The sequence below is a fragment of the Anopheles nili genome, chromosome 2 (genome assembly GCF_943737925.1).
Source record: "Anopheles nili chromosome 2, idAnoNiliSN_F5_01, whole genome shotgun sequence".
Taxonomy (NCBI): Eukaryota; Metazoa; Arthropoda; class Insecta; order Diptera; family Culicidae; genus Anopheles; species Anopheles nili.
The window spans coordinates 3,387,656-3,413,060 of record NC_071291.1 but is presented as its reverse complement, the minus strand read 5'-3'; the positions used below and the strand labels follow the sequence as shown (position 1 = coordinate 3,413,060).

The following is a 25,405-nucleotide window of genomic DNA, read 5'->3' as shown; positions in this document are numbered from 1 at the left end:
CATCATCCCCGGCAACCAGAGCTCCAGCTCTTCGGCAACGATGGTGTGATCTCTCCGCCATGACATGAACATCCGCGGCTGGCTTACCGTGGTTGCGTTGGAGAATCGAGCGTAAATGTGTCCCCTCTCTTTTGCCACCAGCGTAGAAATGAACCTCGTGAGCGAAACCCGCGATATTGCCTGTGGCCAAGGAGAGCGTTATGCTGCAGATTCGGAGATCGCTCTCTGCACGGTGGGATGCGTACGCAATCCGGAGTGCTCCGTGGAGTGCTTTGATTTGGGCAGATCTACTTGATCGCGATCGAGAGATCATACGTTTCTCGCAGCGTCCCTATATCTTGCTCTCCTTCTTTCGTTTCTTTTCACACTGCTCACACATGGGCACACGAGATGGACAGCAGTGATGGCACTTACAACCACAGGACGGAAGCGAGTAAAGTTGGTTTTGGTTCTAGTCCAAGAATAATAGTACGCCCGGGAATGTCAAACCACAATAAATACCTGCCCACCAACATACAGCAAAGAGGAGTTTTTAGAGTAATCTAGTGAGTAAAATCTCCTGCTCTTCTTTTGAACAGCAGTATAAGCGTCAGCGTATGTTTACACAGTTGTCGGAATTGAAATTTACAAAGATCGCGGAAAGAACATTTCACCCAAAAGATAATCAACACACGATTGAACAAAACATAAACATGTACGTTTAGTAGATTATGGGAATACGTAGGACATATTCTAGAAAGTCATCCGCAACGAAAAGTAACTACCAGGATCCAATTTTACCGTAAAATAGCCTCAGAATAGAAAACTCTGACCACTCGGTACAGCTGGTTCAACGTGAACAACCCGTGAATCCCAAACAGAACTAACCTGTAGCCATCTGTAATAGGTAGAACCGATGCTGACCACGGCTAATATGGTCATTCCAATGCAATCAAGCTTTGCCCTAGACCAACCGTAGTCGAGAACCACCAAAGGTACCCCGTCTGTTTGCTCCGAAACCAAGGAAACCATGACTAGAGCAAGCGAGGAGAGCTCTAAACGTATTAACGTTAATAAGCCAATTTGGCAGTTTAATGATTCGACTCGTTCTGGCTTCAGATAGCGTTCCGTGGGATCGTGACCGCACCCGGTTTTAAGACCGAACCTTTCCCACTATCCTGCTGAGGAAAAACGTGAATACCTAAATGATTGATTCCACCGAAAGCAGTGATCGCCTCAACCACAACATTCTCAGACTCCGAATATGGAGTGGAGAGAATGTGCTCCTCAAACTCCGTAACATGCGATGAGGCGTAACTCCTACGCCTTACGACACCCTACCCTGACTTTCGACTCCAGCCCCGGGTGTACGGTAAAAATATAATGTACCGCTAATGGTGATCTATCTAACAACGTTTGGAACAACTGCAATACCGCGACTCCTACCACCGACATCGACGATCGCGATGAGATCTCAATTAAATCGATACATTCCTCAACCTCAACGTCCACACGCTGACCGTGGTACATTGGCGTGAGGCATCGATCGGTTACACCCATTCGTTCGACATTCCGCATGTTCCATTTTCAACGACTCATGAACGATCGCACCCTACAACCGGTGGTAAAATAGTGTGCTGAAGCTCTCAAACGCACCTACAGGTGCTACTTACTTGTCTACCGCTATCTTCTGTGACGTCGTGATCGCGGATACCCTCTAGTAGATTTGGAGCACTCACCTGCAATGAAAAAGAAAAAGCATGAAGAAACTGTAGATTCAGACAGAGGTGCTAAAGTCGTTGCAACATCGAAAGTCTTGTAAGTGATTGATCCGCATCAGGTTCACATCTCGAGCATTACATACAGGAAGAGACTACAAATAGTACTTGATCATCGATGATCATTCGAAACGAACACCACTCTCGTTTGAGTAGCCTGTGGTCAGTTATTACCGTGTGTGGTTAAACCTTGTTTCTCAGCTTGGAATGTTTGTTAAAGTATCATCGTGTGGCGCTGTACCATGACACCATGGGGTACATGAACAATTTACTATGTTTCGCAGTCGTGGTTTACCACATTATTTCATCGATCACACCTCTAGTTCCTCTTAAGGTCACTCAAACTAAACGTCGGAGCAATATTGCACACTATATTGGGCGATGAAAATGGGAAGTCATCGTTGTGCTAATTTCGATCTACGCACCGCTACTACCTTACTATTTATTATTTCACTCTCCCCAGTAGCTTAAAGATCGGTGAAGCAAAGCACAAGGGTGGGACCGACAACATTATTGTTCCCAGTAACTTTCTAATGTTGCTTTGTTTAGCTTACTCTTGGCGCAAGGTAACGATGCACCCGTGTGAAGGTGCTCTTTAGGAGGAACGTGTTTTATTTCTTTTCCTCCATTATGGCGTGGTGAGTATTAACAGACCCTCTTTTCCCGATGAGGCCGACCAACGTGATCTCGGTGGTAACTGTTAGACGATCATTACGCCGAAATTTTCACCAATTTAGTAAATTGAAAGAAAACAATTATTTCATCTCCAACAACATTTCATGTCAAGTAACAAAAATCAATCAAAAAGATCGTTTCAGTCATCAATTTCTAGTACCCACTAACCAAGTTGTGATCAGTAGAAAGAACCGTGACAACTTCTTAGCGTAATCTTATACCGCACAACGCAGGAGGTCTCTTCAAACGATAAAGCCCGTACGTAAAAATACATTTGTCTTTCTATAGGCACAGGCCAGAATAAAAATTCCGGGTCTGGAACGAAATGCGTTTTTCTCGATTTCCCCCCTAATTTCTTTTCGTCGTCTCAGGCACAAAATCGACGGATTTGTGTTTCAACAACCTCCGGAAGACGATCCGGACGAAAATGAACTAATAATAGCAGGGTACAGCCCTCATCCCCAAGCGGACGAGACGCATCCTGGTTTGTTTCTGAGCCAGTCGGAATAAAAGATGGAAAAAAGCAAAACCACTCCAAAGTGATCAGGAACAGGTAAGCAGAAGACACTAATGCACGGGAAAGTAAAAGAACTATCAGCATACGACCAACCGCACAACCTAGGGGAAGGTCGATCGGTGGTTCCCTTCCAGATCACGCGGTTCACTCTACAAACGGTCCTGTCGAATGAGTTTATTTTTATTTCCAACAAACGAGAAGCAGAAACTGAACAACACGTGCGAATAGCGTACTGGACACAGGCATACACCTTAGTCGCTCTTGGAGCAACGATCACGCAAAAACCCCGTACACCGACGTCCAAACGACGAAGACGATAATTGCGCACCCTTTCACCGTGGGCCGTACATATGTTAATAAGGTAATGAATGCCGTTTAAAATGGATTCAAACGAATGGACCGAACATCACCTCGAGCCTCAGTCCTTTCCCAACTCGACCGGAAACGTAAACGCCGACAAACGCTTTGGAAAGTCTGTCTGTTCCTCTCGAGGTTCTCTTTTTGTTATCCTTCACCATCGACATCAGGAGCAAAATGCTTGTCAGGGATGAACATCCGGTAGGACATGGTAAACAGCGCATTCGAAGCGTCTTTGATTCAAGGGATCCTAGACGCGATCTAATTCCTTCTTCAAACATACTGGATCGAGTTCCATCGGAAAAATCTCTTCCGCTCACGTGGTGAGAGTGTGTGATGGTACAATAATTAATACCCCTTAGTTAACTAGCAGCGAAATTTGAGTCGTTACGGTGATGTTTCAAATATCCATGAATCAAAAAATCGCACTACAAATCGTTCGCAAAGATTCGCACATTTTCACCATGTAATTATGCGTACTCATGGGAGCGTTTTTCAATTGCCGTTGAAAGATGATTTATGAGCGTTTCGAAAAACGGTTTATAATTTATGCGCCACGCTGAAACACGCCAAGTACGCAGCTTTACACGCCAAAAATACATATCCGAACAATGACCCACCGTATCGTTATTGATTGCACGTATTATTAAAACATTAATTTAACCCTCGGCAATTTTAGGGCCAAACATTTGAAAGGCGCGCTTTCTCGAGTGGACAATTTTTGCGCTCCTGGAAGAAAAAAAAACACGTGACAAACGTATTTCTTTCATTTTGAAACGTGCCGCCGCCGCGCAAAGCTGCAATTACCAAGGGGTGTAATTACACTTACACGTGAACCTCAATTTATTCGACAAAATCTTAAACTTTTAAAGTATGGCAAACGTTTCTTACAAGTTTATTACACCAAATTTTTACTTTAACAAACAGTTCATGGAGGCAGAAAAAAGCTCAGAATTAATATACTCTCCCAATGATTCCGAACAATACATCTTATTTAAATCTAAGGAAAATACCATCTCGATTGTTTATGAGTAGCTAATTGCTCCATTTCCCACAGTGATAATCCATATGCGATTAGAGGCGAGTCGATTAGACACTTTACGTCCAAGAATTTGCCGTAGGGCGGTATCGTCGCCACGGGACTACAATGCAATCGAAAGGACTACTCTTTCGGGCAATTGAATTCAAATTTCATAAATTAAGATAATTGAATCGAATTGAGCATCAACTTCCGCGCCGCAGAACCGGTACACGCTGAATATAGCATCTTTGGAGCTTTCTCCAATCGTTGAATCACATCCGCGAACGTTTTCCATGCCGGTTCATACGATCGACAGGAAATGGTAACGCCGGATGAACACATTTCGATTCTTATTTTATGATGTCATTCCCTAGGCACGCGCGTCTCCCCAAAATATGGTAAAAACTAACAGAAAAGCGTATAAAAGCCCCAATCAGGGGATCCCATTTTCAAACCCCCTGCGTTTCGAATGCAGCCTCTCTGCTAAACGTACCACAAAAATGTTATGGAAACTGTATTCCTTCAAAACGGAACAGGGATGAAAATGAAGATCTTCTGCCCCTTGATGTCACTAACGGATATCCGTCTGGACACCGTTAGCCTGTGTTGGAGACCTGTGAGCTTCCAAAGAGAACTATACCGGTTGGCAACTCGGTCAAACAACAACAGGAATACATTAGTTGCTATAAAATGCTTTGCAGCAATGCTTTATCTAATGGTCCAGACCCTTTTTTACTCAATAACGCTAGAATGTTATTAACTTATGTGATAGTATCCCTAGTATCACATAATACGGTACATGCGTAGCCTCCCATGTTCCATGTCCCATTTTCCCTGTTAACAAGGAGATCTCACAATTGCGTACTATGTAGAAATTCCAGCACGGGATGTATCTTCGCCTCCATTCCACGAGAGCTACCGGTTGTAAAATATGCTTTGGCATGGGTTAGGACGCTCGATTATTGCAACGCAATTTAATCCCAGGTGAGCGCAATGGAACAGGTTGGCCAATCCCTTTCTTGAGCTGCAACGGCATTTTCAGCTACCGGCATCCATCACGAACGATAAAAAAACCCAACTACGCCTTCCGACGACGACGGCCTTCCGCGGTCACAGAGCAGATAAGGAGTGATTGGAGATAATTTATTTCTCTACTATAACCATTCCCCTCACCACAGGTGGCATAAAAACCAAACCGGGCCAACATTACTTCCCATGATAAATGTTTCATAAATGAACCATAAATGCGGGGAGCTCGGAAAGGAAATGGAAAACAATTGCATGAAACCGCTTGGTGGGGTTGTCTTTGGAAAACTGGAGCTTGGAGTAGCAGCTTTTACTTGCTCGGTAGCAGACGGAGCAATGGCTGGAAGGTGGACACTGGTATTCTCGAGGCGCGAGACACACTAACCAACCGACCAACGATGACTGAGTTCAAGTAACTGTGCATACTCGAGCCGTACATGTCCCCAAACTTACCTACTATCATGCGATGGCAAGAAAAGAAAACCTCAACAAACCGCATTGATATTAGACACGATTGGTAGACGTCAAAGCGATGTGCATCGATGTAATTTTATCCTTATCGAAGCGGCAACTTGTCGGCATTGTACGTCACACACCGAATGTCGGCGAACCGCGACATCAGAGTCGGTATCACGTGTCCCTAAACGGGATGCTGACTAGAGCCACAATCATACGTGTGCCACAGGTGTACTAATTGTAACGCGAATCCGGTGTCTAGCAGAGTGTAATTACGATCTTATCGGTCACAGCGCATTCATACATTCCCATGAACCTCGTGAGCTGCTGGGAAAATGGTCCACGTAGTCGGAATTCGCGAAGTACACAATGGAACCAACGGGCGTTATTTGTACGTGCTCGTGGAGCTAAAAATAGCTCACCATGCCCGATTAACTTAAACACAGATTGAAAATCAGATTGCTCCGATCAGTAGCGATCTATCAGACACAACCCATATAGGATGCGTTTTACACAAATTTCAGATATATTTTCTTTTTGTTTACCAAAGAAGCAGATAATCTGCGATCCCAACGATGCATGCATAATTGCCCCCAGGGAAGTAGGTTTATTGACACCAGCTTTCTATTTGTTCGTCGTATATTCTTCGAGTGTCCTCCGGTTCATTCGGAACATTGCAATGCAACAAAGTATTGACACATCGTTAGCCTTTAAAATATCCAGCTTTATGTGTCTACCCCACGATAGCAGTAGCATCTGATCGATATACTGCAAGTAATTCAGTCCATTACTGCAGGTCCCTCCACATTACGCATTCGCGCTGCACGTTGAAATGCTAAAATTGGAAGTCATACATTATTCGATCCAATCAAAAAGAAATAAATACATGCCGTTGACATAAGCTCCAGGGCAGTTTTTTATTCCACCATCGATACCCGCTTGATCATTGCCATGAACGATGCACAAACAGTTCGTTCTATATCATGCCCAAGGCAGGTACAGAAGGCGTTGCCGACCTAACGATAGAATGCAGACGCAGGTAAGTTTGTTTGCGTATGGGAAGAATAAATATTTTTCTGCATGAACTTCTACGGAGGCGATTAATGGCTCTGCTCTAGGCTAAGCAAACGGTAGCCCATCCAGAGTGAGTTGAACGAAGTTTTTTTTAGCACTTCCAGCTATCTGCATCCTACGGGCAAGCACATTATTTGCATGATACACGACGCATACCTATAGGGAAGACCAATCTGCCAAGAAATAGCTACCGCCATACGGCGTATCAAGTGTCACTGCGGCAAAACGCTCCCTATTATCGTACACAAAAACCGTCTCCATCTTCGCGAGGACTCACGCTTAACACAACTTTGTTGCATCTCAAGCCAAGTAGAAAAATGGTTTCTCATGAATCCAAGCTCCAAAGCGCACGTTCCCCTAGTCTACCTAGTTCGTTTCATGCTGGCTTCACGTCTAGGCGGTATCTCTTTCCGATGCTAAAACATTCGACATCGTGGGAAGAAGCACCCACCGATAACGGGTTCTTCTACCTCAGGAACTCTGGCCCTCAAGTGGACCTAACGACCATCCATGCGGACGTAGGGAGTCCGTATCCAAATTGATTCATGCCTAGCTGCAACATATAACCATTCCTCGGGGCTCAAGTGGCCGCTTTTGATGACCCGTCCTACGGCATATGTAAACCTTCCTGTTGAATGCACCAGCTCGTGACAGTAGTTTTTGGTTTTTCTGTCCAAAAGGCCTCGTAAAAACTGTGTTCATATACACGGTTAGGTTTCGTACGATGATTGATACCATGTGCGTTGGAGTGGGGTCCACTTCTATTCCATTTCCGGAATACGACGACGTCCAACTGTTGCCCATTACGGGTCGGAAGATCCGTAACGGATAACACTAGAGCAGTGTAGACGTCGCTGATCGGTTCAGGATATCGCTAGATCACCCCCTTCCAGCGGTGAGCGCTTGTTTTTAATGTAAACACGATTGGCCTTCTTTCGTGTATGTTCTTTTCTAATATTTGATTCCTTCCTTTGAAACTATCGTATAACATCCAGGAAAAAAATTCAAGTGCTCTTCAACTGTTTGATCTGCACGAAAACTAATCGAAGACGAATGAGTACAACGATAAAGTATATATTGGATATTCAACCAGGCAAACTATCGTCAATCTTCAACATGCTTTTCTCCTGGATTTCTCTAGCGGAACCGATTGGATACTTCAATAGTGATACCATGATATAAGCAAGCATATTTTTGATATGGCATCTATTTGCTCCTACCATTAACATTTAACGATCAAAAAAGATGACAGTTGATTGATGATCGAACGAAACTCGTTTGAAATGAACCATTTTTATTTGTAAATTGAATAAAAATAAATAATAGGAAAACCAGATTAATTTTAAAGAAATTAAAGATTAAAGATTAATTTTAAAGAAATTGATTTTTAAGCTATCTGATCCATCATCGTCATTGTCTTCTATGGTGGTCATGTAGCGCTGACCTGTAGCAGAAACCAATACAATTGTGCCTAGATTCCATGGCGCACGGCAAGCGTTGATAACAGCTCTGATAACCCGGACGTTTAAACACAAACAAATCGAATTAAACATTAACGAACCGGGAACTCTCCAAGCGGTTATCATGCATGTAACCACCGACGGACGACCAAACTGGTAAACATTTCTCTTTTCCAACGCAATTCAGAGAAGAGACTTAGTTTCACTTAGAAGGCAAGAAAAACGAAAGAGTTACCACTTCTCCTATCTTACATTAGGGGTCTACTCTTTTTATATTACCTAATCGTACCACACTCTACGATGAGTTACATTTGATCAGCACGATGAAACATGCAGTTTTTAGAGGATTTTCGATACTGTTGTAGTAATGAACTTCTCCCTTGCATTTTTTCTAAGAGCCTGGCATCCCAACCCATTGTCGAGCGCTCGATCACACAATGCAACCTTCGTTTCCGTGGGAAGAAACGTGCCGCTTCGTGTAGCTACGCAGTGCGTAAATGCATCCGCCTCTGGGCAAAACCGAAAACCCTCATTATCGATCGACCGCCATACGGAGTTCGACTGAACCGATAATTAGACACATCTTAGCATGTGTTCACCTCTAAGCCTGACGGACACTGCAAGGAGCGTTTGTATTGTTTTTGAGCACACTTTTGTGCATGAGATAGGGGCATCTTGTAGCAATTGTTGCTTGAAATCGACCCACCCACTTATCGGAAGAATGGAAAGTCGCACGGCACCGGTAAAACGTGAAGCTGGTGCGTGCGGAGCTAATGACCATCGAAAATGATACTGCTTCTGCTAAATCATTCCTAGCGATATCATAATTTTGCGAACGATTGAATTGTCCACACACACTCAACTTTACTTTAGGACTAGAGTGATAAGCATCGAATAGCAATTCTTCTCCTAGTAATATTGGAAGATTAAAATATGTACAAAACCCGCCCGAAACTGATCGAATCATAAATGTGACATTGATTCACGCGTGAGTTTACTTTTAAGTTTACTACAGACGGCAGTATCTTCAGGTCACTTACTCCAATTTGGTCCAAACTTCGCACAGATGCCTGATGGACGCTGGTGAACGGACGCTGAGGTACCAGTGCTTCACACATGATCGGAACATCGCGATTACTCCGTCGATCGGCTTGTTCTCCGTCGTCCTCATCCGACTCACCAATGTCAGATGTTAGCGGTGTACAGCTGTGACTTCGCAACTTACAGTGGACTGGCTCGCTAGCGGAGCGTTTCAGGAAGCTAGCCGTAGTTGTCGCCGTTGCATAGGCCGCTGCACCAATAATCAACCCAGCTAAGCCCTTACTAGTGGCACTCGAGGTGGTATGTGGCGGATCGATCCGAAAACTTGGCATTATCGGCGGCTGCAGCTCGTAGGATGAGTCTGGAGATATCTCAAAGTGTACCAGCTTCGTGCTGACTCGACGTTCCGTCCTTCCACTGGCGATGGTACTGACGAGGGGCGAATGGTCCGAATTTCCATCCGGTTCTTCCGGTTCCTCGCACTCTTCCACGTCCGAATGGGACGGTTCGCATTCGTACGAGTAGTCGTAGTTTTCGCCCCACACAAGCGTCCTGTTGAGCGCATCTGATTCTCGTCGGACAAACGACACCGACAACCGGCGCAGGTTCTCCTCCGTTAGTACCGGAGATGTACAACGACTTCCGTTCTCTGAGCTATTCTCACTAGTCGTCGTCGTCGTCGTCGTGAGGGACCGATTCGGACGCGGGCTTTTTAGACCCCCTTCGAGGCTGTTGCTTTTCTTTTTGGCCGTGAAAAAATGCAACAGATTCCCATGAGACGGTGGTTTGGGAATTTCAGAGTTGCGGCGTCGCTGGAAGTGTTTCCGGATCGCGAGTGGCGTCCGGAGAGCCTCCTCGAAGAATGCTTTCGTCGTGGAGGATGACTTGCGGGTGCAAGCTTTGCCCATCATAGGGCAATGATCGTCATCGGCTTTTTCCATCCCAGAAGACACTGTTGCATGTTTCAAAGGTCCAGCAATCGACGCCTCTTCGTCAGCTAACTCCTCCAGCATCAGGTGGCCAGGCCGTGGAGAACCCTTACTGCTGCACGTATCGTACTGATCATGTTCCATCGACTCAAAGTCGGAATCTATGAACGATGCGTCCGCCGGAGGTGTGAGCAGATTCAACTGGGGATCTTCGTCTTCGTCCTTGGTGTTTCGACCTGTTCCCAAACTTCCACCATCTCCCGGAGTGATGCGTATCTTAATCGGTGTCGATGTCGATCGCTTAGCAAACTCACTCTTATCGCCTTCATCCGGATGGTGGTGCTCGTCAGTTTTCACCCGCTTTTGCACGGAAGCCTCGAGATCGCATGCCGTCGTGTCGGAATCGGAACTGAGCGTGTGCTTACAGTGGTCACAAGATGGACAGGACGTGGGTTCCCGGGCTGGTGCACCAGTTGCAAGTAGCGACTTGAATTCGAGCACGTTCTCAAACGAAGAATCGTTGGCGCTCTTTAGAAGGGCGATAAAATTCTTGCTCAAAACCGGTTGCAGCAAACCGCTAAGGGCGGACGCGTCACCACATGGCGCAGGTCCCGAATCGGTCGCCGGTGGACACTCGAACACCGTTCTAACACTTGTGGTCACTTCGACGCGATTCCCAGAAGGACGTAGCGCATCTAGAGCTGTCACACCATCACTACGTTGCGGGTTGGACCGAGTCAACTCTTTCTTATCACGTCCACCGACATTACTGCACGGTGAGGACACAATCGTTCTCATCACGATCGTGATCTCGGATGCACTGGCTGAGACACCGTCCGACATTTTCACCTTTGAAGGTTCGGGCGTAACCGAATCTGTCTTATTCGCCATCACGATTGTTGATCACCGTAGTTTCTTTTGGTCCAGCCAAAAATCTACCACAACACACACTCATCAACACTCCATTTTGCCCCACAATGGAGCCACAGTCTCACACGTGGTTTTATAATCCTGGAACAAACAGGACCCTAAGCCGAATATAGCAAACTGTTACACTTTCGCGTGAGCATGCGATCGAAACTGCCCCTTTTTCTGGTCGTAATTCGATCGACACGATCCAGCCGAGTCCATATCACAATCCGTTCTAACCAAACCCCTTGTCAGGGACAGGTTTCACCACGACGAACCAACCGCGGCAGCTGTGGGAAATGTGCAACCGATCGTATTCCGTGCGCATCGGTGAAGTGAATCTTCCCCACGCACGCCCATAATTCTTGGCTACGGCCATCCCCTCTCCCTTGCACGAGGCAAATGTGGCGGGTGGAGTATTTGTGTGCAGTAGGAAGCGCTGGAAGATGAGCGAGAGAGAGAGAGAGAGAGAGAGAGAGAGCGAGAGAGAGTGCTGCGAGTGCACATGGGTTTCGCGCGATCGAATGCGTTGCGCAGGCGCTTGTGAGCCATGTGAGGCGCGCAACAACATCAACACCACACCGGAGGAGCCATGACACGAGCGCATCACAGCAGCACGCGGCTTAATTATCAATCATTATCGATTGCGCGTACGCGGAGATTACCTTACGTTGGGCGATAGGAAAGGGGTGTGCGAGATGCAGGAGACAGAGTGGGTGTTCAGAGAAAGATGTTTTTTGGGGGGTGGTCACGCATGTTCGGGCAAACTACTTCCGCAAAGAGAGCACGTGTGGATGCATTAAGCCATAAGACGCATGTAGAAATTATCGAAACATTATTCACTGTCGCTATCACGCCTCGGAATTAACAGTTGCCAGTAGCGAGAGTAAACGTGACGCAGCATACCTTTGTCACGAGCATTTTCAGCGCAAGATAACGTTTTTTTACGAGGTGTGCATTTTCAACAACCCACGAAACAACATTTCAGAACCACCTCTCAACCGCAACCGAGCATTCAATCAACCGGATTTCCTGCATCAACAAAACATACGCTAAATCCGCCTCGCGTAAACAGACCCACCTCTAATGGAGCTCGTTTGGGCGGACCTTCCAGCGGGTGATTGTAAACATCTTAACGGGTTGTACACAACCGAACAGGTGATATCATCCCTGGCCACCTTTAAGCCGGGACGACTCAATCTCCGGTTCAAAATAAAAACACACCACTGTGTTGCTCTTACTTTTCGCACAGACTGCATCGTTCGGTACAGCATAATCCGCGGGTGGTCTTTGGCCTTTTATTCCATCGACAAATAACGTTTGCTATTAATAGAATCCACCAGACCAGCAAACGAATCTCAGACAAGCTACATCAGCGCATATACGTCACTAAAGAATAACAACAGCTCGATACAACCGACGTCACTGATTGATCTATATCTGGGCCCACGGGTTGGACAGTTGTGAAAATATATCAATTTTGGAAAACCCCTTCCATATCGTTCTTCCGCCATCACTCTTCTTTCGTAACGCACATAAATAGCTTTTAAAACATCGCAACACGTCACTGACACATTCCTATCAGGCGCCATTCCTTCCGGTATGTACCGGATCTTTTTTTATATTTTAAGTAAGCACGAAACGATGGTTCGCACCTTGCGCCGATGAATCACAATCACGTCGTATACAAATGGTAAATTTGGAATTTGATGGTCTTTCCGTCCATTGCTGGCCAGACATTAACAACGTTCAGCGTACGTGTGGAGGAAAAGAAAATCCACAAGCGTCAACATCGCCATCAAACACACACGATCGTCAAAATAAGCCTCGACGGTTTCACTGATAAACGAAATGCAAATAATTAATTTTTGTTCTTTTTAATTTGGACAAAGTTAACATCTTTCTTCTCTGGTCAGTGCAATTTAAGTAGCACAGAATGCACAAACAAAATGCATCCCATATTCATCACATAAACCACGCATTCGAATGCATTTAAACATCACTTCGGGGAAAGTGTCTGGCGCTCGATTATTCCAATGAACCGGATGTTTTCGCCACGGATCACATAAATCACGCTCACCAAATGCGCTATCAGTAGTTGCAATGCTGAATTGAGGGTGGATTGATTTTCCCCAATGCGAGTACACCTTTTCAAACCGTACCGCTTTATTGCTGTGTGCCACTTTACTTGATACACTTCGATTCTACGTGTGACTCCGCACTGCCATAGAAGTATGTTACGATAAATCCTAACGGACACCATAAACAACTTGCACTTGCCCGCGCTTGACAACTCGTCCCGGTGCAGAGTACTCGCGATGAATTGATGCTCACCGAAGTACCGAAGGTAAACTGACTCACAACTTCCACCGGAGACTGCCGGCAACCTCGCCGGTGCGTGTGCGGAAGAGACGGTGTAAAATAATCGAAACCCCACATATGGATTGCCCGGCACGGCCTTTCTTCGTACCCAGCCAGCTGTGGCATCCTCGCGGACACGGACGCATCGCACAGCTGAGACAAAGAAGCATGCTTACGATTGCACCCGGCAGTGAGAGTTCACTGGCAATACGGTAGACGCAGGAGACGAAAAGAGAAAGAGCACGTGCGATGAGGGCATGGCGATGAGTCCATTCCGCCAAAAACCCTGCATGCGTGAACAAGGGTTGCCAAGGGTCTCCCCTGCCAACATACACACACGCACGATATCGCCGTCTGCCGTGGGGTCCAATCTCGATTCGAATAGGGGCGTACGAAGGCTTCTTCGTTTGGTGGTTCCCTGTGGCGGGATGAAATGTGGCTTCAAGCACATCAACGACCGAAACCATCGTCTGCTGGCAGTTGATTTCGAGGGGTACGATCGTCATACGAAGGAGGAATCTTCCCTGCAGATCATATGGTCACTGCCATGGCCGACTATGTTGTGTATTTCTCCCTTCGTCGACTATTAAATTCGTTTTTTTTCTTCGATGTTCCTCAACGTACGTCAAGCGCTTCCTCTGCTCTGTTCTACGGTTCAATGCGGATAACTGACTATGTCGGTGCCGTTGCACTGACCGCAAGCTACTTTCCGGCATTCTCATATGAGGTCATGCACTTGCACTTTTATGCATCAGCGGTTACAGGAGGGAAACAGAGAGAGACGACTAAAATCAACTGACGTTGTCTTGGAAGGATTTAGAATAGAAGTTCGTTCGGTTTGCGGTTTGCGCTCAACTAGCAGGTCTCAGGATTAGCGCCATGGCAGGCTGTAAATGGTAATGTAGAAAATCTCTTTCTTTTTTACCCCTTTCCAACCTAACACGACATGCTATACCTGAACCCAAAGCCAGGAGTATAATCGAACAAGAAAAGGAAAAAAATAGCACGGTTTAAGCAGCTTAATATCATGAACAATTTTCCGTATATGTCAGAAAAGGAAGGAAAATGGGATAAATGAATTCACTCCTGATATCATACATATATGTTTGCTATTTTACTATATAAAAATGTTATACAATTCAGATAAAAGAAATGTAATTCATATGAAAATTAACTAAATTGAACTTAAACTCCTCGCCTTGCTAAACGTTGGTTAAGAAAGAACGCGATAAAAAAAAGAAAATTGAGAGATTATATCTCGAAACGCATGCAACAGGTTGATAGGTCGCAGCTTGATGGACTTAAAACCAAACTCAAATAATACGAATGTTAAGTGCATGATAATGAGCCAGAGGGTCTATTGAACAGGACTAAGCTAACTTCGTGTCCTTGTGTCCTTAGTGCTTTCATCCTTCCTACCTAGCGTTAGGGGAAATCCAACCGGGTACAGCAATTCTGCCACAAAAGGCTCCCAGAAAACCGTGAGCAAACCCCGAACGAAACAAACCCACAACATCGAACACGGTCCCCACTGTCGATCAGGATACAACGAAACGTCGTGTAAATAGGGCCGAATCAAAGAACAGGTGATAGAAACGTTGGTAGAACAAGCAAAAGCCATCACGGCAAAAGCCGAAGGTTCCATGGGGAAGCAGTATGAGGTCAGTTGAAGGATCCCCTCTGTCAGGTACCATTTTTTTCATCCCATCTTGTGCACGAATTCCCAATTTAACAATGAAAATGGGCCTCAATTGATGCAGCGCGTGGCAGGCACGCAGGCAGGCGCGCATTAATTTAGTTCTATTTCGCTTCCTATTCTCATCAATCGTTATTATATTTAAACTTACTCTCATAGTTGGGCTTCCAACGCAACTGGCAAACGTATTCGACAGACGTTTCGACCATGTGTAATTCGAACGATAATTTTAAAACGGAAAAAGGCACTGTTTAACATGTCAATATCATATCAGCAACCTGACGTCGACCGAAACGCATCTTCGTTATCTTGAGCACTTACCTGGGGAAGAAAAAAAAACAAACGAAATAAGATTAATTTATAGGTCAGCAGTACTACTGTGTGCAATAAGCAAAGCAAAATGGGGATAATTTGAATTCAAAAAACTTCAATTACACCCCTGCTGATTCAACGACCTATGATATTAAAAATAGGTTTATGCAATTTTTTACTCGGTAATAGTTGCCACAATGATTGTATGAGCTTTGTGTGAATCAATCCTCCGAGAATAACGTATAACGACAAGACTACCAGAGGTTACTAAGAATGACTAATATGCCTCCGTCAACAGCAACAGCTGGGGTTCACTGCTCATGTAACGGCGAACGTTTCTGTCGACAAATGATGCAAACAACATTCCGATCAACACGGAAAGTGACGCATGCTGCTGTCTCCCATCGTCATCAACAAATGCTCACCGTTGTTACATGTTCGGCAGAGTTGTAGCCACAAACAAGCCCGCTCAGGACCATTTGCACTACGCCATTCGGTTTTTTCTGGTGCAACTCTAGGCTGGACTCTGTATGCATTCAGGATTGATGGCAGCACGCACAGAATGGGTAAGTAAATCACTCAGCGTTGTTTTATCAGAGAAATTTTCTCTGTTTTGTTCACTGCTATTGATAACGGGCGATGCCGAGGCTACTCGTCGTACTACTACAACACATTACTTTCGCACAGTAAATGGCACCATGTCTCACAAAGTCTAGGTTTCACTCCAAACGCTACCGATCAGTCTTGCCGTGCACTACCGCGTCCAAGATGTGATTAGTTGTCGCAGGTTGAGAAGTTCCTTCCACCCTGCACGAGCCGATGAGAGAGGAAGCGATAAGAAAGAACAAGAGGGAGCTTGCGCCAGTGGTACGCTAGACCTTTCTTTCCAACGTCAGCGACTTGATGACAAATCATTTCAATCATTCATCAGATAACGTGCGATATTGACCGGGGTGTTCATGGTGTTGGAGTACTAGCCATGTGTTCGCATTCTAGTCATTCGTCAGTGTGCTTGTCTGGTGACGGGAATCGAACCATCTTATCAGATAAGACCAAAGCACAACCAGTCAATGACTAAAACATCTTTAGCCGGCGTTTAAAATTTTTTCAGACAGCGAAAGGTAGCTCCAACAAACTGAAGAGTTTATTTTTGAAATTCAGTGGATGTTTTTTACAGAGCCATTGAGGCGAATCCGGTGCGATTGAAAAACAGTATTCATTCAAAAAATGTGCGAACAGCACCAATTAATGCATGGCAAATAACTAACGATAACAGTCTCTATAGTTCAATCAATTATTCAACATTTTCCTGTTCGCTTTATGAACGATTCTAAACTACAATGCACCAAGCGTAAGGGAATGTTTGCTCCCGTTATTTGAATTCCTTTCGCAAAAAAATCGCTGATGCAAAAATTAGCACAACATAAGACCGTCCCTCTGATGCTTTCAAAGAACAATCATGGCACTCACAAACAACTAATTGTGGCGGCGTCTACAGGAAAGCAATCGAGTTGCGTATTCGCGACACAATCCGGCCACAAGTCACGAGCAGTCCACTGGGCACATGGCAATAATTGTACCGAGCAAAGATCACCAAACAAGATCAACGTGCAAAGCGGAAGAACATTGGCCGCAAAGTCGTCTCCCTATGCGTCGCGGCACACGGGTGCACGGAGGACCTTTTCTGTTAATAGCACTCAATTGGCATCAATTAAAGTTTTAACTCAATCAATTTCAATTTCCTCTCGTTCCGTTCAACGCGCGCACAGGGCGATGATTCCAGCACACGCCGAAATAACTACTTCTGGCACTATTGGGTGCACGATGGAAACTGGTATGGCAGAACTATCTCGTTTGAAAATTCACACTACCACAAGTTTTTACTATATCACAACTGATTGTGTTAGCGAACATCAATTACGTTCAACAATTCAAACACGCCAACAAACGATGCATCATTCAAGAATACGTTTAGCACCTCACCCTTTGGAATTACGTTAAGACGTACTCAAAAGTACAAACACCCCAGATGCAACGAGAACACAGCATCAACAACCACAACGATCGTGCGAGTCACACCAGACAAGGCTCTTTACTGATGTGTCTAATTTGTCACAACAGAAGTGACGTCGAAAGCATCGCGAGGGTATCGTGTCTATTATTAACTTACCAACGCACCGCCACTCTATGAGACGGACGGTATGACTCGTAACTGGAATTTCTCTCATTCACGGAAGTGAACTCCACGAGTCAATAATTACCAACAATAGGAGACAAGCATAAGTTGACACGTAACATTCAAACGAAACAATCACTGAGTGCTTGTCGACAATTAACGCGTTGGATCAGACGATGATAGACCAAAATTTGCTTAACAAAATATCAATGTTCCCAAATTCTCAGTGTTAATTACTCAAACTGGTACTCACCTCATCATATCGCAGATCGGGTTCGCTGTACGTCGCCTCCAAAATCTTTAGTCCACTCAGTGATCGTTCACGCTCCTTCTTCTTGGTCACCACCACCACTGCATTATTTCTTTGCGTCTCCGACGTTGTGATTCGACTGTGGTCTTGCTTTAAGCGATCATCTCCACCACTCTTGATCCCTTGGGAACCGAAACTTCCACTTCGTAGCTCCTGCAGGCTACCCCAAATGGCTGAAAACCCTCCGCTTAGACGCTTCGTTGCTCTACTTTTCCTGCCCGAGCCGGGTGTTCCATTGCCCATTTGAGAGTTTTTACCCGAACCTATCCGGCCAATGTCACCATCACCGGATGCATCGCAATACGCGTCACGAATGGCATGTTTATCGACTCCGCCGTTGTCACGACCACCCCCGACCCCGGAGCACCCGGAAACGGAAAGGGTTGAAATGTTTTCGAAACTAATCGATATGGGCCGTGGTAGGCCGAATACTTTAGGGCTCAGTTTATAGGCCGCTAGCTTATCTCCGCCGTGGCGTCCGTGCGCAGACAACGTATTTTCGTCAACCCCCAGAGTCCCGTGGACCGCAGCAAGCTTCCCGGAGGCAGATTTTGTCGTGTGCGTCGTGCACGCTTTCTTAGACCGTTTCACAGGTTTCAGTGGCTGCAGAAATACGTGCTGATTGGCGATGTTGTTAATACTCGTCCTTCCATCTTGGACACTGCTAAGCGCACGAGAAGGTTCTGATGAAATCAGTGTCAAATCGTCGATCGATAACTTCACCTTCAGGCGCTCGAAAGTTTCCTCGTCCTGCAGAATTTGGTCGCAGACGGCTTCACCACCGTCGCCTAGCGATCGATCAGTTTCCTTTCCTAGCGACAGGATCATGTCGTCGCAAGAACGTGCCGCAAGAAGACTATTTTTCACATTGTCCTTGTTATATCGCTCAAGATCCAAAAATAGCTCCTCCATCGGCGGGACATCAATCGCACGTTCCTCCACAATGTTTCCTTGCTCGTCTAGTGTTCTTCCACAGGTCCATCGATCGGAGACGACCAAATCTACATCTTCGTTTTGTGCGACACTCGCTAACCGCTCCAAGGGTTCATCCTGCAAACAGTTCAAAGCGTTTTCCTTCGAGGGTGATCGATCGGAGGAGAACGGCTTTGGATCAGGCCGTGCACGTACCGTTAACTTGTCTATGAAGGCTTCCGACGAGGCGGAAGGAAAACTGTAGTCTGCTGATTTCGACTTGCTGTGCGCAATCTGCAAGCCGGCACGTGAAGGACCCGCTAAAGCGCCCTCTGGTGAGCATCCTGCTACCCCCATACTGCGAATGTTTCTTATGGGATCCATCTTTGGGGGAATTTCATTGATTATCCCAGCCGGGCGCAGGAACGGATGCGATTTACGGTAATGTGCCCGAACGTTTGCAATCTGCTGTTGTTGTAGCAGCCTCTGTTGCTGCGGCCCGAGCATCCCTGGAAAATCGACTAGCAGTATACGGTCGGAAATGTTACGACAATCGTTGTGGAATCCGATGCCAGAATCGGAATTACTCGAGGTGGTCGTAATTTCGCTATGGTTGCTAGGCTGTGGGGAATTAGCGGCTAATATGTCGTGGGCATCAACATCCATAGCCGCACGTGGATTCAGACGGGGATCGGACCGATTGCGAGGAAACCCTCGTGCACCTCCACCGTCCAAATTCAAGCTTCTTGCAACCGGAGGCTTACCATAGCCTCCGGCAGCATCGGCTTTGAGGGGGGACTTTAGACTGTACATGCTGCGAATCAAATTTACCACGTACTCCGAGTTTGATGGAAACTCCAAGCAGAGGTTTGTGATCGGATCTTTCGTACAGACGATCCGGAAGAGGGCCGCTTTCTCCAAGTGCACCTCATGATCTACCAGCTTTCCATCGATAACGAATACGTGACAACTGTTTGAGATCACCACGTCCTTACGTGGGTGACTTAGAACATCCGCACTGTCGCACATGAGCCCATCGGCGTAAATGGCCGACGTTACCAGCCCGAAATATCTGTTGTCACATTCGCTGCTGCTGCTAACATAACTGAGTCGCGCAGACGCATACTTTGCGATCAAGTTGTTGCTCGTGTTGGTTAGATTCAGACAGGAGGGTAGTATCGTCATCAACACCGTTGTTGGGTTGCGCTTCTCCTGACGCATTTTCCTGATGCAGCTGCGAACCGTTTGTAGCTTGGAACTGGTTGCGATCTGCTTCGGCATCTCAATGGTTCCGAGATAACCTACGATGGCCTGGTACTCAAGCAATCCTTCTTGTCCAGGACCTTGACTCGTGCCGGTTGAGCGCACCATCGGAGAATCATCGCTCACGGATCCCAACTGCACAGAGCGCACCATTGCACTTACATTCGAAATATCACAGCTGTTACTAGCGTTAGGACTGTGAATGACGTTATACGCCGTTGCACCGGCGGGAGATGTTTCGTTTGCCGCAAGGTCCTCCTGGCTGTGGTCGCCATTCAGAATCAATGACTTTATAGGACTTCCGGCACCTACAGTGGCTACACGCTCGGTGGCCCCATTTGAGCCAATCCCGTTTACACCAGCGGCGCTGGTCATGGCACCTGCAGAGGCACGAGAAAATTTCGCCTTATGGGGATACTTTGGACGAGTTCGGTGTTGCTGGGTACCGTGAAACAGAATATCCTCATCCGAACTGTCGGAATAATAATTCTCCGCGATGGCCATCCGGATCGTACCGTGCGTTGTACCGATCAATTGTACGACCGATTCGTGGGGCAACTTTGACACGTTCAGCCCGTTTACTGAGATGAGAAAATCTCCCGCGCGAAGCCCGGCCAAATCAGCCGGAGAGCCGACCACGATGCAGGAAAGGATGCACGGCTGCTGCCCGGAAATGGTAAATCCAAAACCATTCGATCCACGGTTAACTTCAACCGTTCGGTTCCCATAGTTGGACCGTTTCTTGCGCCGACGATGGGCGGCACTGCCCCCTGCACTACCGGGACCCCCTACACCGTGCATTATTGTTAAATTGATCACGACAACCTGTCAACTGGCTAAGAGGATGCACCGAACGCGAGTAGTTCACTACGAAATTGTCTTTATTTGCGGGGAGAGAAATGACGAACTCCTCCTTGTTATATTGCCAAATTCAGATGATGCACGACACTATCTACGGTTGCATAAATTGCTAACGTGAAAACAACAAACACTTGGTAAATTCATTCCGTGAGATAAACAGTGCAGAGATGGCACTTCACTAGTGCCAACATTCCCAATATTATTCATGATGTTGCTGGGCCGCTATTACTGCTTTCGCTGTCTGCATTCCTTTGCCACTATGGTGCCTTTTAACCAGTACCAAACGTCATTGTGAGCCACACAATATCCGCATTCGTGCGCGAATTCCATTGCACGTATCGATAATACAGTAGAAGGATGAACAAATTGGTAATCACAACACTACGGCACCGGATAAGCTGCTCTTTAGGGCGATTTTCTTTGGATGATTTCCAATAGATGGTTATTTTTTCTTTCTTTCTGCTGATCGTAGAAAGCTGTCAATTATAAACTCAAGAAGGTATACGCAATCGAACACGCACACAGCCTCCGCGATCTGCGCAAGCTTCTTTTTCTTCTTGATCTTCTTGGTGTATGCTTGATTTCCTTCCTTGTTCGGACAGATGCGAAACGCGAAAATGTGTGGCTTTCAGGTTGCTTACGCTTCGTTTGCCTTTTCAATATATTATCGAGAACTTTTACACTACTAACGCATAACGATTGGTTTGTGTTTATTTCTTACGCGTCCATTATGAAATATTACAGTCAGCGCGTCATAGTACGGCTCGCGCAAAACGAAAGATGTCGATAGAAACGTAAACAAAACGAACCTCCAAGCGACGTATTTCGAGTTCATTGATGCTTTTTTTGTTTTCTTCTTTGTTAACTTTCGTATACATTACTTTGAATATCACTCAATTTTAAACCAAATACAACTGTTTGCACAATTTGCTGACTACGTATGTTCGTTCAACAGAGCTTTACTATATTTAAAAATATGTATGCACTGCCGAAATCTCCTAACTATCTACTGAATCAGAAGCAAACACATTTAGTTGCTTGAATTCCTCACAGCCCCTGCCAAGGAAATAATACACTAACAATGAACGATATTGCGAATAGAACGATTCTGCTGTATATTTCAATACTGTTCAATCATCGTTCTCAATATAGGAAACTAGAAAAAAACATTTTGTTTGAACATTGTTTACCGTTATATATTACAGATATATGACTTTTTATGAGCAGATATGAGGCTTCGAAGTATCATAACAAACCTGCTGTATGTCAAATTAATTTAAATCTTCAAGCTGTCAAATTTTCAGCCGTTATAAATTTCTCAGACACATTTTTTAATGATTCCAATAATTGTCGAATTCTTTACTCAAAGCTACTTTCTATAGCGACATAAATAGTATTTGATACATGTTATACAGACCTATATTAGTTCCTTACGGATATCTAAGGCTGAGCAGCAGACAAGCCGTACACGCTGATCTCGACAGTATAGGGCCGCTGATCCCGAAATGTCACAGTCGTTTACCACATGTGGAATGTAAATAAAAGCATCAACAGCACAATCGGTAGTATTAAATGCTTAAATTAGTTCGCTAAATGTTGAAAGTATTTCGTTGCGCTGTAGTTTCCGTAAGTTTGTTTCGTTTAACGCCGTTCTGTAGGAATCGTGCACGATATTTATGCTCCGGTCCTAGACTTCAGTTTATTGACGATAACGTAAGACAAAGGTTTATCACCGAACTAGCGGCTGCTGTAGACGCAAAGCTTACGAATAAAAAATTAGAGGCTCAAAAAAGAATGGAGTCTCGAAAGATCAAACATGAGGTACAGCAGCGTTACAACGGGGCTATTAAAAGGCGCAAATGGGAAGACCCTCCAGAAGATCCCGAAGCTGTGAAAAATTTCGACCCTGCATCGCGTGTTAAACGACGCAAGAGCATTATTCTGCTCGGCTACTCTGGTGTCAACTACTTTGGAATGCAGCGCAATCCTGGCACTAAAACAATAGAAGAAGATTTGCTTCGTGCAATGTTAAAGCAAAATTGGATCAATGATGAGGGATTTCGCCAACCACAGCAGATTCAATTTCAGCGAGCAGCCCGCACAGATAAAGGAGTGTCGGCCTCTATGCAAGTCGTTTCGATCAAACTTCGTAAGATATTTCTAAATGATATTGTTTGTAACAATACAATTATTAATAGCGATGGTGTTATTTTCAGCGGACAACTTAGACGTCGAGGGGTTGAATTCCGAACTGCCGCCTGACATACGCGTCTTTGCTGTAAAACGTGTCACAAAAGGATTCAATTCAAAGACTAATTGCGATGCGCGAACATACACTTACACTCTGCCCACTATTGCTTTCGCTCCAAACGAGGAAAAAACCAATATTCACACTTATCGTCTACCCGCAGACAGGCTGAATCGGGTGAATAATGTGCTTTCACTATTTGTTGGCACGAACAACTTTCACAATTTTACCAGCCGTAAGATCTTTGACGATCCGTCCGTGAAACGTTTCATCATGTTGTTTGAGTGTGAAGCTCCTTTTATTCCCGAGGGTACAACTGCAGAGTTTGCCACAATCAAAATCAAAGGACAAAGTTTTATGTTGCATCAAATTCGCAAAATGGTTGGACTAACTCTGGCAATTGTGCGCGGACTTGCTGAAAGCGATATCATATCCAAGGCTTTCGGGTCAGAACGGTACGGTATTCCAACAGCACCTGGTCTAGGCTTGGTTTTGAGCAGAATTCATTACGATAAGTATAATATACGATATGGAGAGGATGGATGTCATGAGACATTGGAATTCGAAAAGGAGGAAACGACGATACAAGAATTCTTCAAGCAGCATATAGCTACAACAATTGTTGAATCTGAACTGAATACAAATTCGATGATCGATTGGCTTGAAAAGCTACCCCTGCATAGCTACGAGCCAAGGGACGAAAATGAACCAAGCGAATGGAAACCCCGGAATCGAAAAACTGCAGATGAAAACGACGATGATGAATAGATGCTAAATTAGCAAACAATTAGTGCACGTTTTCTTCAGATACAATGATAGACTATAATTCTAAGTTCAGCGTGGACATTTTATTTTCGAATAAATGTACAATAAATGAAGCGTTTTCAGTCCTCCGAGGAAGCTAAACTTTCTATAGCCATTTGTACAGCACCGTCATGCGTTTTGTTGCCTCCTATAAATCCACTTTGGTGGACGAACTTCGCGCCAGCAATACCACAAACCATGCTAAGATCTTCATCTCGTATACCTCGCCAGGGTTTGGCCAAGAATTTGCGACAAACAAAGCTTGCCGGTTGTACCGGTACGCATATTATTCGCCACTCATCCTCCCTAGTGCAGTATATAACGTATTTTGCTTTTCCAACAACGCCCTGTTCCTCTTCAAGTTGGTAAAGATGCTCCTTCCAAGGACAAAACAATTCTAGCTCGAGGATTTCTCCCGATTCGTGCAGAGCAAACCGGTTAGCTAACGCTTTTGCAACTACATCCCGTGCTGGCCACCAACTTTTCGCGTAATATATTACTGTATTGATGAATTCCTGTCCGACATAAGCTTTTGCTTTTTCAAAACGTTCCAGACTGTCCGGTGCAGGCGCTGTGTCCGTCCAATCTGCATTAAAAGCACCGACTCGAGCACTAAGATGGGTGGATATGTTGTACCTCGGTTCTCCTTGCTCGAACATGGGAACACCATTATCTATACCATCTATTTCACATATCAATTTATCATAAATTTTTTTATACACTGCCAGCAAACATTCATTGTCAGGTTCTATGTTTAGCTGCTTCTTTAAAACATGCTGAATTACTTCTTCGCCGAAAAAGGCATACACTAACCCCGCTGAGCTTAGTCGAACGTCCCGTTTGATGTTTAACTCGGGTCGGAGTGACCGCATAGTTTCATTGAATGTTCCTTGATGATGATCGTAGCGATGTCGATCACGATCGAAAGTGGAACCTACGTCAACGACAACATCGCATGTGTCCAGCTTTTTGCTATCCCGGGTCCGTATGATTTCAGCCGACGCGTAACGAGGTAGTTGTTGTAGCATGAAGCACGCCAAAACTTCATCACAATGAAATATACCGTCGTGTGTCCCAATCTTCACAACAGCACTTATTTCGTCTTCCTTAAATCGCTTCGCCGGTTCAGGTACATTGGTTGTCATTTTCCCGAAATAGTCTTCTATTGTACGGTTTACAATCGATGTACCCAAGCTACGATGAAAACGCCACGATTGATTCAGTAAAACTTGTACTGCAA

General features: G+C 45.3%; 3 protein-coding genes across 3 annotated transcripts in view; 1 reads left to right on the top strand and 2 right to left on the bottom strand.

Moving 5' to 3' along the window:
• The window catches only part of LOC128721439 (uncharacterized), a 36,949-nt gene extending 15,896 nt beyond the window's left edge, over positions 1-21,053 (bottom strand). Inside the window, exons 1-2 of the mRNA XM_053815195.1 lie at positions 18,021-21,053; positions 1,653-1,718 (exon numbers count right to left, since the gene is read on the bottom strand). Of these exons, the coding sequence (XP_053671170.1) occupies positions 1,653-1,718; positions 18,021-21,053 (3,099 nt within the window). The remainder of the gene's footprint in view (positions 1-1,652; positions 1,719-18,020) is intronic.
• Positions 21,054-22,618: 1,565 nt separating this feature from the next.
• Positions 22,619-24,129, top strand: LOC128721437 (pseudouridylate synthase 1 homolog). Its single transcript, XM_053815192.1, has 3 exons — positions 22,619-22,647; positions 22,772-23,262; positions 23,330-24,129. The coding sequence occupies exons 1-3, from the start codon at positions 22,619-22,621 to the stop codon at positions 24,127-24,129; spliced, it is 1,320 nt and encodes a 439-aa protein (XP_053671167.1).
• Positions 24,106-25,379, bottom strand: LOC128730798 (MYG1 exonuclease). The gene has a single exon (XM_053823878.1). The coding sequence runs from the start codon at positions 25,308-25,310 to the stop codon at positions 24,246-24,248; it is 1,065 nt and encodes a 354-aa protein (XP_053679853.1). The 5' UTR covers positions 25,311-25,379; the 3' UTR covers positions 24,106-24,245.
• Positions 25,380-25,405: the final 26 nt, after the last annotated feature.

Bases quoted from the DNA above. Each gene is read 5' to 3' on its own strand.
- LOC128721437 (XM_053815192.1), top strand. From the start codon at position 22,619: ATGTCACAGTCGTTTACCACATGTGGAAT. The intron at 22,648-22,771 runs GTAAATAAAAGC...GCCGTTCTGTAG, and splicing joins TCGTTTACCACATGTGGAAT to GAATCGTGCACGATATTTAT. The intron at 23,263-23,329 runs GTAAGATATTTC...TGTTATTTTCAG, and splicing joins AGTCGTTTCGATCAAACTTC to CGGACAACTTAGACGTCGAG.
- LOC128730798 (XM_053823878.1), bottom strand. From the start codon at position 25,310: ATGACAACCAATGTACCTGAACCGGCGAAGCGATTTAAGGAAGACGAA.